The following is a 13,247-nucleotide window of genomic DNA, read 5'->3' as shown; positions in this document are numbered from 1 at the left end:
TTTTTATGACTGACACTTTATTTCCAGGGCAGAACCCTGTTCAGTATGAACAGGGTCGACCAGGGAAATTCCCGGGTCCAAGGTGCAGTGTGAACGGGTCTCTGAGCTGGGATGCTCTGTGATTCTGCAAAATACCGGCTTGAAAAACCTGGGAAATTACCGGGCGGCAATGTGAAAGTGGTATAAGCAGATTGTTCAGAATAAATACTCCAAGTTTTCAGGTATTGTTTGATATCAAATAAAACAGGAAATGATTGCTTTTGGGCTATAAATTATTTGGAACAGCGTTTGCTTAGTTTCCCAAATCCAAATTTGATAGAATATTTATTTCCATGTAAAATAGTTAAATCGGATAGATTTTATTAAAAAAAGGTGAAGAAAGCTTCAACCAGCCCTGGGATACAGTGGAGCTTTTGGATGCAGATAACTATTCACGACTATACGGTAATGTGAATGAATAAAAGACAGCTCACACAAGGAGAATATAGACACGTGCAGGGCAATCATTGTAACATAATCTAATCTGATTGACGCATTCAATCTGATTAGAATGTGAATGTGAAGCCCTCTTCGTCCAGGTATATCCCTTAATGCTGAGCTTCCTGACAAATTGCATTAAATTATGCAAAACCTCTATGGCCCCTTTTTAAACGTAAGGAGACTTAAAGAATGCTGAACCTAAAGTACAGTTTGCTGTATATAAAAGAGCTGGTGATAATATTTGCAAGTGCATTTCTGAGCAACGTAACGTGACTAAAGATATTCAAGAGGTGACAGTGACTCAGCACCCGTTGTGGGACTCTCCGGCAGTTCAGCGGTTTTGGTCACATGTATGAAGATTAATTTGTGACACCGTATCAGATGCACCCCCGTAACCCTCTGATCTCTGTTTGGCGTCTCATTAGAGGGATACTCTGAGTAAAATGATTTATAAATATGTCTTTATTCTCCTGACACTAGCAAAAGTCATAATAGCCTGTACATGGCTTGCTGCTGATTTCCCTGACTTCCAAAAATGGCAAGCTCTCGTAAATGATGTTATGGGCCATGAACGCTACATGTACAGGTTTAGAAGTGCCAGTCATAAGTACAGTATTATCAGATATGGTTTCGCTGGTACAACTCTAAGTATAGAATACATTCTGGATGGAGGCTGGGAAATGTATGTGCCTTCTGAGTAGTATATCCGCAGGCTTATCTTTCTGGGTCCCTGGTTGGCATTGTTTTGCACATCCACCTGTTTACCTGTTGTCCTGAGCTATGTGGTTTTATGTACAGGAATTCAATTATATGTGCTTTGTTAGTTTGTCCGCTGACACAGCTATATGTGTCAGCTATATGTTTACAATTTCTGTACTGGAACAACTGCTATTATGTCAGCCCTTTCATCAATGATTGTTAACCATTCACCTAACTTGTTACTCCATTTTACCTTGTGAGCCTGGATAACTAGTATGTTAATTCATTGATTAGATTAGCAACTGCTCCTTGTTAGCATAACATGCCATATTTTTTTTGTCTATGTAATAAAAATTTTCCAATAAAAAACTCACGATTCCAAAAAAAGATATTTAAGAGATGGCTCTGATCATGATGGAGGCATTGGACTTCATGTCAGTAAGCCCTTGGAAAGTTACTTTCTAAACCAAAATGCCTAATAACATCTTAATGCCCATAATGGTGCCAGAAGTTTTACATAAACATTTATGGTTATTAAATGGTTCCTATTCATACTGGATCAACTTGTCCTGTTCGGCTATGGCCTTGTATACTTAAGTGTAATGAATTGGGGTTCTTTTTCTTTAGCTATGTTACGGATGTCCGAAGATCACGTTCTTCCCGAATTAAATAAGGTAATCAAAATTTAAATAAAAAAACATTTGTTATGCTGTTCAAGTCATAGTTCATTTTTAAGTTGTATGCATGGAATGTAAGTTTATCGTGGCATAAGGATTATGTATTTATTAATCCACTATCTGAGGTTTTGTCTTTTGTGTAGATGACTCAGAAAGACATCACTTTTGTAGCAGACTTTTTAACCGAACACTTTAATGAGGTAAGTCTCCACTCTACAAACTTAATAAATCATTTCGGTAGTTGTCATACACAGACATGTTTTTCTAATTTTATAGAGATGGTTTATATTATCTTCTAGGCACCAGACTTGTATAACCAGAAAGGCAAATACTTCAACGTAGAAAGAGTTGGTCAGGTAAAGTATTATTTCTTCAGAACCACTTTATTGATAACAAAAAAAAACATGCTCTAATAGGTGATGATTTGGAAAGGTCAATTCTTTATAACACTATTCAGTCACCCACATGAGTACATCTTAATAATATAATTAACTAGAGCTGTTTTTAAACTCAAGGAAGCGCATGACAGTACAGTTGACCCTCCTTTACAAGATATGCAGATATTTTTATATGGTTTAGTTTTCTTCAATTATTATTTAAAAAGATGAAATTTATACAAACATGCTTTTATTCCTGGCAACCAATCAGATTAAATTTAGTTAAACTAATTTACATGTGCTGTTTGCAACACTGTATTGAATAAGTTTTATTATTGCTAATATTTTAGTTTGTTAAAAATGCATCATGTTCTGTGAAAGAAATGTATATTGTTGACATAGTTTGTAAAAAGAAAGGATTAAACCATGCAATGTTATATATGGCAAAAAGTAAATACTTATTGTGGCTGGATCACATAGGAATAACTTTATTGTAGTTCTTTATTTTAATTAAGGGTGCAGGACACTGCTCTATATCATTGCAAATGTACTGATATTTTTTTATATTGTGTGTATTTCGGTATAGGAAATGTATTGCTTTCTAATGTATTATGTCAGGTTAGAGGAAGTCTGTTTTGCTGAAAGCAGGAAATGCTAAGTAGGTCTTTTTTTTGCAGATGTAATAAAAAACTGCTTTAGCCTGAAGGCCCAGCAGAAGGTCACGTTACCTGTTGTCATGTCTTGTTAGAGATACAGGAACCTGGTTGAACAATTTAGACTCAGGATACAAATAATGTAGGATATTGCAGACTGCTGTGAATTATGGAAGTTAAATTGCGTTAACTCCATGTCTAGAGAAATATCACATCCTGATGTTAAATTATCTGATGTGATATCAGGAGCTCTTTTTGACTATGTAGTATCATTATTCCATCTGTACTTCTGGAGATCACTAGTACCTTAATCTAGTGTATGTAACTGTCCTTATTAGGACATTTCAGCTAATAAGCATCATTGCTTCAAGAGCCTGCTTTGACGCCTACTTACCAGCTGTAATTCCTGTGACCTACAGATTAGACCAATCTAATCCGTTATCCGGCTGTTCTGAGGTTGGAACCCAGCATTCAGTACCAGTGCTCTGCCCAGCAAAACACACAGACAGGATGGCCTAGGAGGTCCATCCTGTCACTTACTGTATGTGGTATTGTGAAAAAGGGTATACTTACTATGTCATGAATAGCACTGTACATGATTGCGAAAAAAATAAATACTCTACATGTTCACATATGTTCATAGTCTCATGCCCACAATGTGTAGTTATGCTGCTCACCATTGTGTGTCGCTGGGTCCCTATGAGGTTGCAGCCAGCGCTATATATATATATATATATATATATATATATATATATATATATATATATATATATATATATATATATAAACTTGTACATACGGAGAAATTCTCTGCACAAGACAATGACCAAAGACATATGGTAAGATATCATCCAGTAAGCAATTTAATAATTTCCTGAATAAACAAAGCATCTCAGTGGGGTTGAAGTCTGGAATTTGATTTGGTCATTCTAAAACCCTGATGTTTTTCTCCTTGGAATGATATTTACTCAAGTCTGAATGTTCTAGCCCAAACTGCCAAAGATTGTGATTATATATAGAGGTGGTAGCATTTCCTGATGATCAAATAATGGAGTTCACTTAATGAGCACCACATGCATTCGTTATTGACATGGAAGCCACACACTTCTTTAAGTTGGCTCTTTTATGTTGAATAAATAATGACATGTTATATTTTATTTATATGTTGTGGTTGGACAGCTGATAGCTGTTTTTATTTATATACATGTATGTAAGAGATTGTGTACACAATTCAGGTTACCATACCGACGATGACAGCGTGCGGACGCCCATGTGGTACACGTTTATATGTATTGTAGTCCTCTGTTTGTTTATCGTTCGTGCACAATTTCATGGGAGTGTTTTTGTCGCGGGGTACATGCTGGGAGTGTCATGTCTCTACACGCTACGCTGATCACTGGAATCTTAAGATAGCAAATGTAAAGCATGTTAATTAGCTCACATATTATAAAAGCTAAGCACGTTTGATATGTGTTATCGCGATGTCCACGAGGAAAATTTGAAACTGAAACATTGGATCAGAATGAATTCAAGCACAGTTTTTTTTTCAGAGGTATACAGATGAGGACAGCTAGGCCTCCAGCATCTAAGCCCTCTGACAAACAATCAGCATGATGGGCAGTTTGGAACCCCTGTGGTGGTGGGAGCCTATCTTGTTCTTTTCTGGGACTAGTGGGTAAGCGGTGTCATCAGCCAGGGATACATAATAGATCTCCAGGCATCCACTCCCCACTGCTTCTTCTCTATAGTCTTCTAGGGAAGCAGTGCAAAACGACTAGCTCTACAAGAAGCCATTCAGTCCCTCGTTATAGCAGTGGTGGTTATTTCTGTGCCGGACAAAGGGGGTAATTCAATTAGCTGTGATGTTCTTCAGGACATTGCAGCTGTGCACTGTTACCGTTACTATGGTAAAAATCTCTCCTCAGTTTTTCAGGTGCGAGGGAAAAATGAGCGGAGATTTCTGTTAAAGACTTAGCCGCGAAGTGTGTTTGGAATTCCCACCAGACACTTCGTGGCTAATTGAATTACTCCCAAAGAATGGAGTTTGGAGTTTTACTCAAATACTTACTGGTTCTGAAGCGGACGGCTCCTTCCAACCTATTCTGAACCCAAAATCCCTAAACGTGCAGTTGAGGGTGGACAAGTTCAAGATGGAGTCTCTACAGTCTGTCATCAGCAACATGGAGCAGGGCAATTTCATGATACTACATGTTCCAGTCTGGGAGGGTTATCAATACCTTCTCAGATTCGCTGTTCAGACACAACATTTTCAATTTCTGGTCCTGTCTTTTCGGACCGGTGACAGTGCATATGGTGTTCACCAAGATTGTGGTGGTGATGGCAGTCCTTCTCAGATCCAGAGGGGTCAATGATCTGCTGGTCAAGGTGAGTTCTCTCCCTTGCTTTAGTCACATTTTCCGGTTGACCATCCTGGGGTTAAAATTACACTGTTACATTATCAATTTCAGGAAGTCCAATCTGAGTCCATTCCATAGGATGATCTTCTTGGGTCTTCTGTTCGACACCCGTTGGTTACGGGTTTTCCTGTCAGAGGACAAGATCCTCTCACTGCAGGACTGGTGAAGTCATTGTTAGCTTACAGGCAGGTGTCTGTACACCTGGGAATTAAGTTTCTTGGAAAGATGGTGTCCACCATTTGAAGCAGTGCAGTTTGCACAGATTCATTCACAAGTGTTCCAGCTCGAGTTGATATTGAAGTAGAACAAATCCCATCTGCTTTTGACTAAGCAAATGTTCTCTCTTTCACCAGAGACAAGAGTTTTGCTTCGCTGGTGACAGATACGTGGCCCACTCAACAATGTTTTCAGGTCTCAGCGGTTCTAAACATTCTGTACAACAGGTCAACCATTTCTGCGAGGAAGGGCCATAAAGGTGCAATCTGTTGGTGTGCGTAAATCTCCAGGATTTACGCCCTGGCCTTGCGGGAGACAGCACAAATCTTCCATTGGACAGAGGAGTTTGTCTTCTTCCTGGGAAATGATCTCTTTACCCTGAGATATTCCAAAATCTGGTGTGAAGGTGGGGTCAGCCAGACATCAACATGATGGTGCAGTGCTTTAACCACAAGGTGGAGTGCTACTGCTCCAGGAAGAGGGATCCACAGGTGTGTCTTGTGGACACAATGTCTGTTCTATGGCCCTTCGGTATTATTTACCTGTTCCTGTTCCCGACCATGCTTTCACGGGTGCTAAAAAAGGTCAAGAGAAAGGGCGTTTTAGTGACTCTTGTAGCACTGGACTAGCCATGGAGGTCTTGCTATACCGACATCATAAACATGGCAGGGGGTGTGGTGTGGTGCCTACCATTAAAACCAGACGTCTTAAGTCTGGATCCCTTTATCCACCAGAGTTTACCTTGGCTGATGTTAACAGCATGGCTGTTTGAAGCCATGATTGTTAAGGCCAAGGCGTTTTCTGATAGGGTGATTCTTGCTATGGGCAAGGCTAGCAAGCCTGTGTCTGCTCATATTTAACACAGAGTGTGGAAGATGTACATTTCTTGGTGTGAATTAAAGAGTTTTCTATCTCTTCTTTCAGGCTGGACCGATTGCTACACTTTCTTCCGTGGGATCTGAATTTGGAGCCGACTGCTTTGCCTTTCAATTTGAATTCGTTGGTTCTGTGGACTTAATATTGCTCACCTGGAAGACTTTCTTCCTTTTGTCGATCTCTTCTGCCAGGTGTTTTTTGGAGCTGGAGGTTTTGTCTTGTAGATCTCCGTTCCTCATTTTTCATGAGGACACTGCGGTGCTTAGGACCAAGCCTTATTTTCAAACCAAGATGTTTTCTAGGTTCCACCTGAGTCAGGAGATTCTGGTGTGCGACTGGAAGATGGTTCTCTTTTTTTTTTCTGGATGTGGTTCAGTCCCTGAGACTTATGTGGACAGGACCAAGGACTTGCGCATGATGAATGACATGTTAGCCCTTTATGAAGTTCATAAGAGAGGCTGACTAGGCTATAAATAGACCATTGGCCAGTGGATAAGTGCGGTAATTTGCCAGTCTTGGATTGGAGCGTGACAGCCCGTCTCTGTAAATTTGAGAGCGCATTCCTTCAGTTTGATTATCTTTGTTAGGATTTGGGTATTCGTGGAGTATGTTGTTTCTTTTCATTTCATCTTGTTCTGTTTTCTGCCCTTCGATGTTTTGTTAAACAAATACTGAGGTCAGAATATAGCCAATGAAGTATAGAGGGGGAAGAGCTTACATTTCAGCTCTAAATTTGAAAATGCCAAGGCTCAAGCAACCACACTTTACACCCAGTCTCCAGTGTCCCCCATTGGATTCAGATAAATGGATTTAACGTAAGAACAAAAATATAATTTTCGTTCGTCTTTAAATCTTCCAATACTAGATCTTATAAGGGTATATTTAGACCTTTTACCTACTGGCATTTGTTTTTACGTTTAAATAAATCCTTTTTCAAACGCCAGTGAAAACGTACGTCAAATGGGTTTGACATGTGATTGATAGCTTGTATTTTTGCTCACATTCATTGCATTGAATGGAGCATGCAGCATACGGAAGGCCACGACTCTCCCAAACACAAATAACATTTCAGTTTGGTATGGAGTAATTTGAAACGATCTTCTCCATGTTCAAGTTTGTTTTCATGCATTGTACTTGTTTTCAAAATGCAAGGACAACACGCAAAGTTGATGCCAGTTGGTATTAGGTAACAGTGTCTGTTGTGTTAATATTGGTAAAACACTGGTCATGTGAGCTGCTGTCTAAGCATTGTCAAAATTAATGTCTGAATTTGTTAGAATCACATTGGTAATCTGTTTGTAGTATTTGAAAGATGAAGATGAAAACCTGATGTCACCACCTAGCACAGAGGGTAACCAGTGGTTCAACTTCCTCCAGAACAGTGCACCCCTGAAAGGTATTTGTTTACACTTATTGGCAGTGCACTTGTAATAACAATGCATGTCTAAAAGCTAATTGTTACCTTTTTGTTTTCAGATGCCTTTATGTTTTAAATTTGTATACAGTACTTTACTCTCATATCTTCTAGGAAGTCTATTAGCAAACTAACTTTTGACAGACAATCTCCTCTTTGCTTTATCTCAGCAAAGTAGACAGTATCCCAGTCCACACATATATTCGTAAATAGAAATATGCAGATGAATCATGTTCTATGACTACCTCCTACTTAGGGGTGTTGTTATGTTGGACTGTGGGGGGTGTATCATGTAGCACCTTTTTTTATAAAATTGATTATTATCAAAGAAGTTCATTTTAATAGGTATTTAATAGTAAATATCTGGTACATGTTTTATTTGAAGGCAAACATAATATTAATAGTTATATTTTCCATTTAATAAATACAGCGCATCTTCTTTGTTGCTCAGAGCATAAATAACGGGAGCCAATACAAATGTTTAATGAGAATGATGTGAGAAACATCATTGGGCCTGCAGCTTTGCTAGTGTTAGGTTACCTCGCTTCTACTGCTGCAGACCCTTACAGTACATATTGGATGCTTCACCCTTGATTGTGAAAATAAAGATATAAGATGTCTGGCCAGGCGAGATGCAGGGATGTCACGGCTTGTATTGAAATGTATAAAACTCCAGGGCCGGTCATTGACAGCACACATTTCCTCACTACTAGATGTGATGTTTGTAAATATCAATATTGATGAAGGGGTTAAACATAGTGTAATAAGTGTGAAGTGTATAGTTATGTTTGTCACACTCTGACATGGATGGGCTATATCCTGGACACTCTAGGGAAATAGATATTTTTTTCTCTCTCTGACATCACTAGTCATCAAATAACGAGGATGTATTTCGCAGTTGCATATAATATGTATTATACTGTTATAATGAAGGGTCATTTACTTGTTTTTGTTAGGTTTTATTTTATATGTCAGAACTTAATTAGTATTAATGTAGCTCATTATAAATATAAGAAGTGTGGTAAAATACAAGAAATGTAGGTTTAATTTTGTACTCCTTTCTCCTCAGAAAGTCCTCTGCTATTCTCTTACTATCCAGAAAAATCACTTCACTTTATGAAACGACAGATGGTAGCTGTTATTGATCAATGTCTGACAAAACCAGCTGTAAGTCTTCCTTTATACCAAAGTGTGGACTTTTGTACAACTGAACTATTGGAAAACTTAGCTATCTTTGTATTTTTTTCTTATATATTACAGGATGTTATAGGGAAGTCTGTTCAACAAAAGCAGTGCATTTCTTTATACCACGCATCAAAGAGGTAACTATTATTATTATTGTTGTTTTAAGCTGCGTGCCATACGGAATCAATGAAGCCTAAGATGTCTCATACAGTGGCCTAGATCATACCAGTGGTGCAGAGATGCTCATGAAAAGTTTACTAGCCTTTAGTGGGCAAATGTTGTGAGAGATAAGGATATAATTAGTGTGGTGTGGATGACTGAATGCAATTATGGGGGAGATCAGAAATGTATGTAGAACAGGATCAGCACTCCTCTTTATTCTGGCGAATGTGGGGTTAGCAATGGAACAACAGATGAAGACTACTGGAGGAATGTCTAGAGCATGAAAATTTATTTTGGTGTGGTTTAGCATTTATTTTATTTATTTTTCTTGCAGTGAGGAATCGTGTCCAAGGCTGTTATCTCTGCCCTTCCTGTAAGCTATATAATATTATGCTCCATTTGTTATTTATGGGAATGTTTTCCGATCTCATGCCCACACTGCTTGTCTTGTCCTTCAGATGGAATGATAAGTCACAGAATCTGCACTATGTCATTTTCCACATGCTGGAGTGTTCTGAGAGCAAGATGATCATTTTCAGGCAACCAACAGATGTAACAAGGTATTGGTGAAATGGAACTTTGACCATAATATGCTGGTTTAGATCTTTTAAGTTTTTACCTGTGCAGACTCCAAGTTGTTATGTTGATGGTAGAAGATGGTACGTAGATATGACAATACATCATGCCATTTGTATGTGTTAGCAACACAACAAAAATTGTAGTAGACAAATTTATTTGAGAAGCATATTTAAAATCCAAAAAAGCAATCAAAAACTTATGTGGTGTACTGTTTTTTGACTTCTTGAATGCTGCTATAATGACAGATATATTTTGCTCTCTTGTATAGAAAAAGTTGCACCAAAAAACCAACTAGTGGTGACGCTCATAGAACAGAGCTATGTATGCAATTATCCAATGAGTGAGCAGTTAAATTGAATGGACCAGTATGAAAACTTGAACTTGAAGTTTGATCAGCTGACTATGCATGACAGTGTGGTAGGCTATACAGCCATATACAGTTATAAGAAAAGATACCAATAAAAGCTCCAATGCCCGGATTCATCATCCACCAGTCTACTTCAACACTATTCAACATCATTGGGCACATCTCGACTTTTTATCAATTGTCCAAAAATGGCCATTATTGAAAACTATGTATAAAACAAAGGGATTACCCAATGATTAAAAAAGAGAGAGGAAAACATTGAATGTATAAAAGGTTATCAATATACACAATAAACCACTTAAATGGAGCATGGCATGCATGGACCTCCAATACAACACTAAGGATATAACTTGTACGAAAACTATACACTCTGTAATCCTAATCTATTCATTGTGTTAGGACTGGTTAGCAGGAGAGGAAAAGGGGATAAATGTCACTCTCTCTGAGCCTGTAGCATGTAGAGTTACACCCAGAATTGTCTATCCTTATGATGAAGTAAGGAAATGGTTTAAGATTTTCTTATAAAACATAAAACATAGATGTTCGTCATTTTTGCATACAGGGGTGACCAATTTTCTTTATGCTGCTGATGTTCATCTATTAATGGGACTTGAAAACTACTGTTAATGATTATTATACTTAAAGTAACTGTGCATGTATTGTCAATACAAAACTTAATGTCCCTTTTTATATTAAGAATGTGTAGCTTATTTGCTATATTTGTTTGCTTATTGTCAAGATGCTTTCAGGGCAGGTTGCACAGCCTTCATGTTTACTGAAATATGGTACCTGTACTCGGCTGATTTCTCTTGCAAGGAATGATTTGCTGTCCTGTAAAAGGAAAACTTAATTGCAGCGATACCCTTTGCAGACAGCTGAGTAGATTTTAGTTGCAGCTTTCATCACTAATTATGTTTCTTTGTTATGCTTGATGAAGACCTAAGTTGTTTTTGAAATCTTACAACTAAAAGCCATTCAGTAAGCCTTTAAAGGGTTTCACTTTAATTCACTTTCTCCAGCTTTTGTGAATGGCTGACACCATGCAACACTTTTCCACTGTATAGTAACAAGTTTTAGCTAGATGTTTGATTTATTTGCTAAATCATATTGGTGCCTAGATGTATGCTTCTGATACCGCTTCATCTTCATACACAGATAAAACTGGCATTTTAAAGAGGGTAACGGAATCCAGTTTGTGCGATATAATGAAGTTTATTACATTTTAGTGTACTTTTGTTAACACAATATACCTGGGTTAATTGAGAGTGGCTTTATAAAGGTGCATTATAATAGGTAGTCTTGTACTTGCCTTCAGAAGAAGTTTACGATCAGACAACTCCTATTTTGCTATTTTTTAATGTTTGTTTTCCATTCTTAGAGCTACAAGTCAAGATATTGTGGCTGTTGAATTTGGGAATTCCTTAAACACCACAGTTATAAATCCAGAAGCAAAGTGAGTATGAACTATGAGCAGTTTTATATAATGCCATGTAATTAAACAATGAAGAACTGTTTTTATAGCAGGTAAATATTTTTAAAGACAAAATTGCTATTTTGTTTCTAAATTTTATTGAGGTTTTTTTTTATAGTTTGAGTAAAAAACAAGAGTACATTATGAGGTTGAAATTGACGGCACCGCAAATAAGTGTATAACTGTGGATAAAAAATGAGGAGGAGTGAGTAATTTAAAGCAATCAAAGGAAGGTAGTAAGAGTACATTAACAGGTCCAGTAGGTACACAAAAGTCAATAGAGCAAACTTCACATAATATAGATTAACAGAAGAGGTCTAAGGAGACATTCAAGGGGACAGATGGCCTTGGAGAAGTCTACAAGGCCATTATCAAATATAAGTAGAAACCATAGAAAAGTAACCATAGAAGAACATGATTTATGAGTTTTCTTGCAAGCTTATGACTTTAAGGGGGGTATTCAATTGTTCGGCTTGACGGCCGAAAAACTTGCGCTCTAAAACTATTACCGTTAATACGGTAATTACTCGCTGAATTTCAGCTCGCAGCTCCCTGAGCTGCGAGCTGAAACTCAGCGAGTAAATTACGGTATGAACGGTTTTTAAGCGCAATTTTACCGTATTAACGGTAATAGCTTTAGAGCGCGAGTTTTTCGGCCGTCAAGCCGAACAATTGAATACCCCCCAAAGTGTGTAAGAGAAGTTGAATAATTTATGTAGATATCTAAAAGAAACATTTTTGCTTAACTAAAATAGAAATTTGTGGATCGCTATAACAATTGACGTAGATAAAATCATTCAGGTGTTCAAATACAAAGTTAATAATAAGGACCTGCTAATAGCTAAAATAGCTTGAACCAAAATGGTTTTGCTATGGGGCATAGCCATTATCATGGGCATAACTAAAAATAAATGATTTCCTTAAGATTTTGAAGTTTCTAGGAACTTCCTCCCTACACCTACTTTGCCAGGCCCGTCTCTGCGCCATTCTACTCTTACAGCTCAGATCAGAAGCGTTCCCTTCCACTCTGAGGATAATGTAACGTTTGAGCCCAAAAAGGTGTGCACAGCATCTTGGGGCTTCAAATTCCTTGCGGTGTCTGTCAGTGGTCACACAGGAGGGAGCCTATTAAACTTGTGAGGGTCCTGGAGTAGCACAGGCAGCAGCTGCTATGGTCCCAGCAGCTGTCAAAGCCTTGCCAGATGCACAAGGGTGTAGCAAATGCATCAGCCCTGGAACCTGAATATGCCAGATCCCTGATATAATCTGTTGCAGATTTTTCTGATATCTGTTTGAAGGCCTCCACGAGTCACACTTTTTGAAGCACAAACATACTTACCCCCATTCAAATTAAACTCTTGGAAACTCAGGGGAGGAGGAAGGTGAGAATAGGGTTGATGAGTATGAGGCTTAATGTAATTCCAATGAGTCGCTTCCATCAGCTGCATTTGTTGACTGTAAGGAGGGCAGTACATTTTGTTCTAAACATCCAGGAACCTAAGGATGAGAAACAACCTTCACATTACCTTTTTAGAAAATGAACATGTCAGCCAGCCTAATTAAGCCCTGGGCCAGCTCTTTAAAGGATTAGTGTTGGGGAATGGGCTTATTTAGGCAAACAACATTGCACTCTGTAATGTTTGAGGCCTTGTATTAGTTCTTCCAGGAGCACCT

General features: G+C 38.1%; 1 protein-coding gene across 1 annotated transcript in view; it reads left to right on the top strand.

Annotated features, from left to right (window-relative positions):
* Nucleotides 1-13,247, top strand: part of ANAPC4 (anaphase promoting complex subunit 4) — a 92,203-nt gene that overhangs the window by 61,625 nt on the left and 17,331 nt on the right. Inside the window, exons 18-26 of the mRNA XM_075191161.1 lie at nucleotides 1,807-1,853; nucleotides 2,000-2,056; nucleotides 2,156-2,212; nucleotides 7,698-7,791; nucleotides 8,879-8,976; nucleotides 9,070-9,131; nucleotides 9,491-9,529; nucleotides 9,615-9,716; nucleotides 11,481-11,555. Of these exons, the coding sequence (XP_075047262.1) occupies nucleotides 1,807-1,853; nucleotides 2,000-2,056; nucleotides 2,156-2,212; nucleotides 7,698-7,791; nucleotides 8,879-8,976; nucleotides 9,070-9,131; nucleotides 9,491-9,529; nucleotides 9,615-9,716; nucleotides 11,481-11,555 (631 nt within the window). The remainder of the gene's footprint in view (nucleotides 1-1,806; nucleotides 1,854-1,999; nucleotides 2,057-2,155; nucleotides 2,213-7,697; nucleotides 7,792-8,878; nucleotides 8,977-9,069; nucleotides 9,132-9,490; nucleotides 9,530-9,614; nucleotides 9,717-11,480; nucleotides 11,556-13,247) is intronic.

The sequence above is a fragment of the Mixophyes fleayi genome, chromosome 11, assembly GCF_038048845.1.
Source record: "Mixophyes fleayi isolate aMixFle1 chromosome 11, aMixFle1.hap1, whole genome shotgun sequence".
NCBI classification, from domain to species: domain Eukaryota; kingdom Metazoa; phylum Chordata; class Amphibia; order Anura; family Limnodynastidae; genus Mixophyes; species Mixophyes fleayi.
Note: the sequence above shows the minus strand (reverse complement) of the source record. Positions and strands in the feature narration are given on the sequence as shown.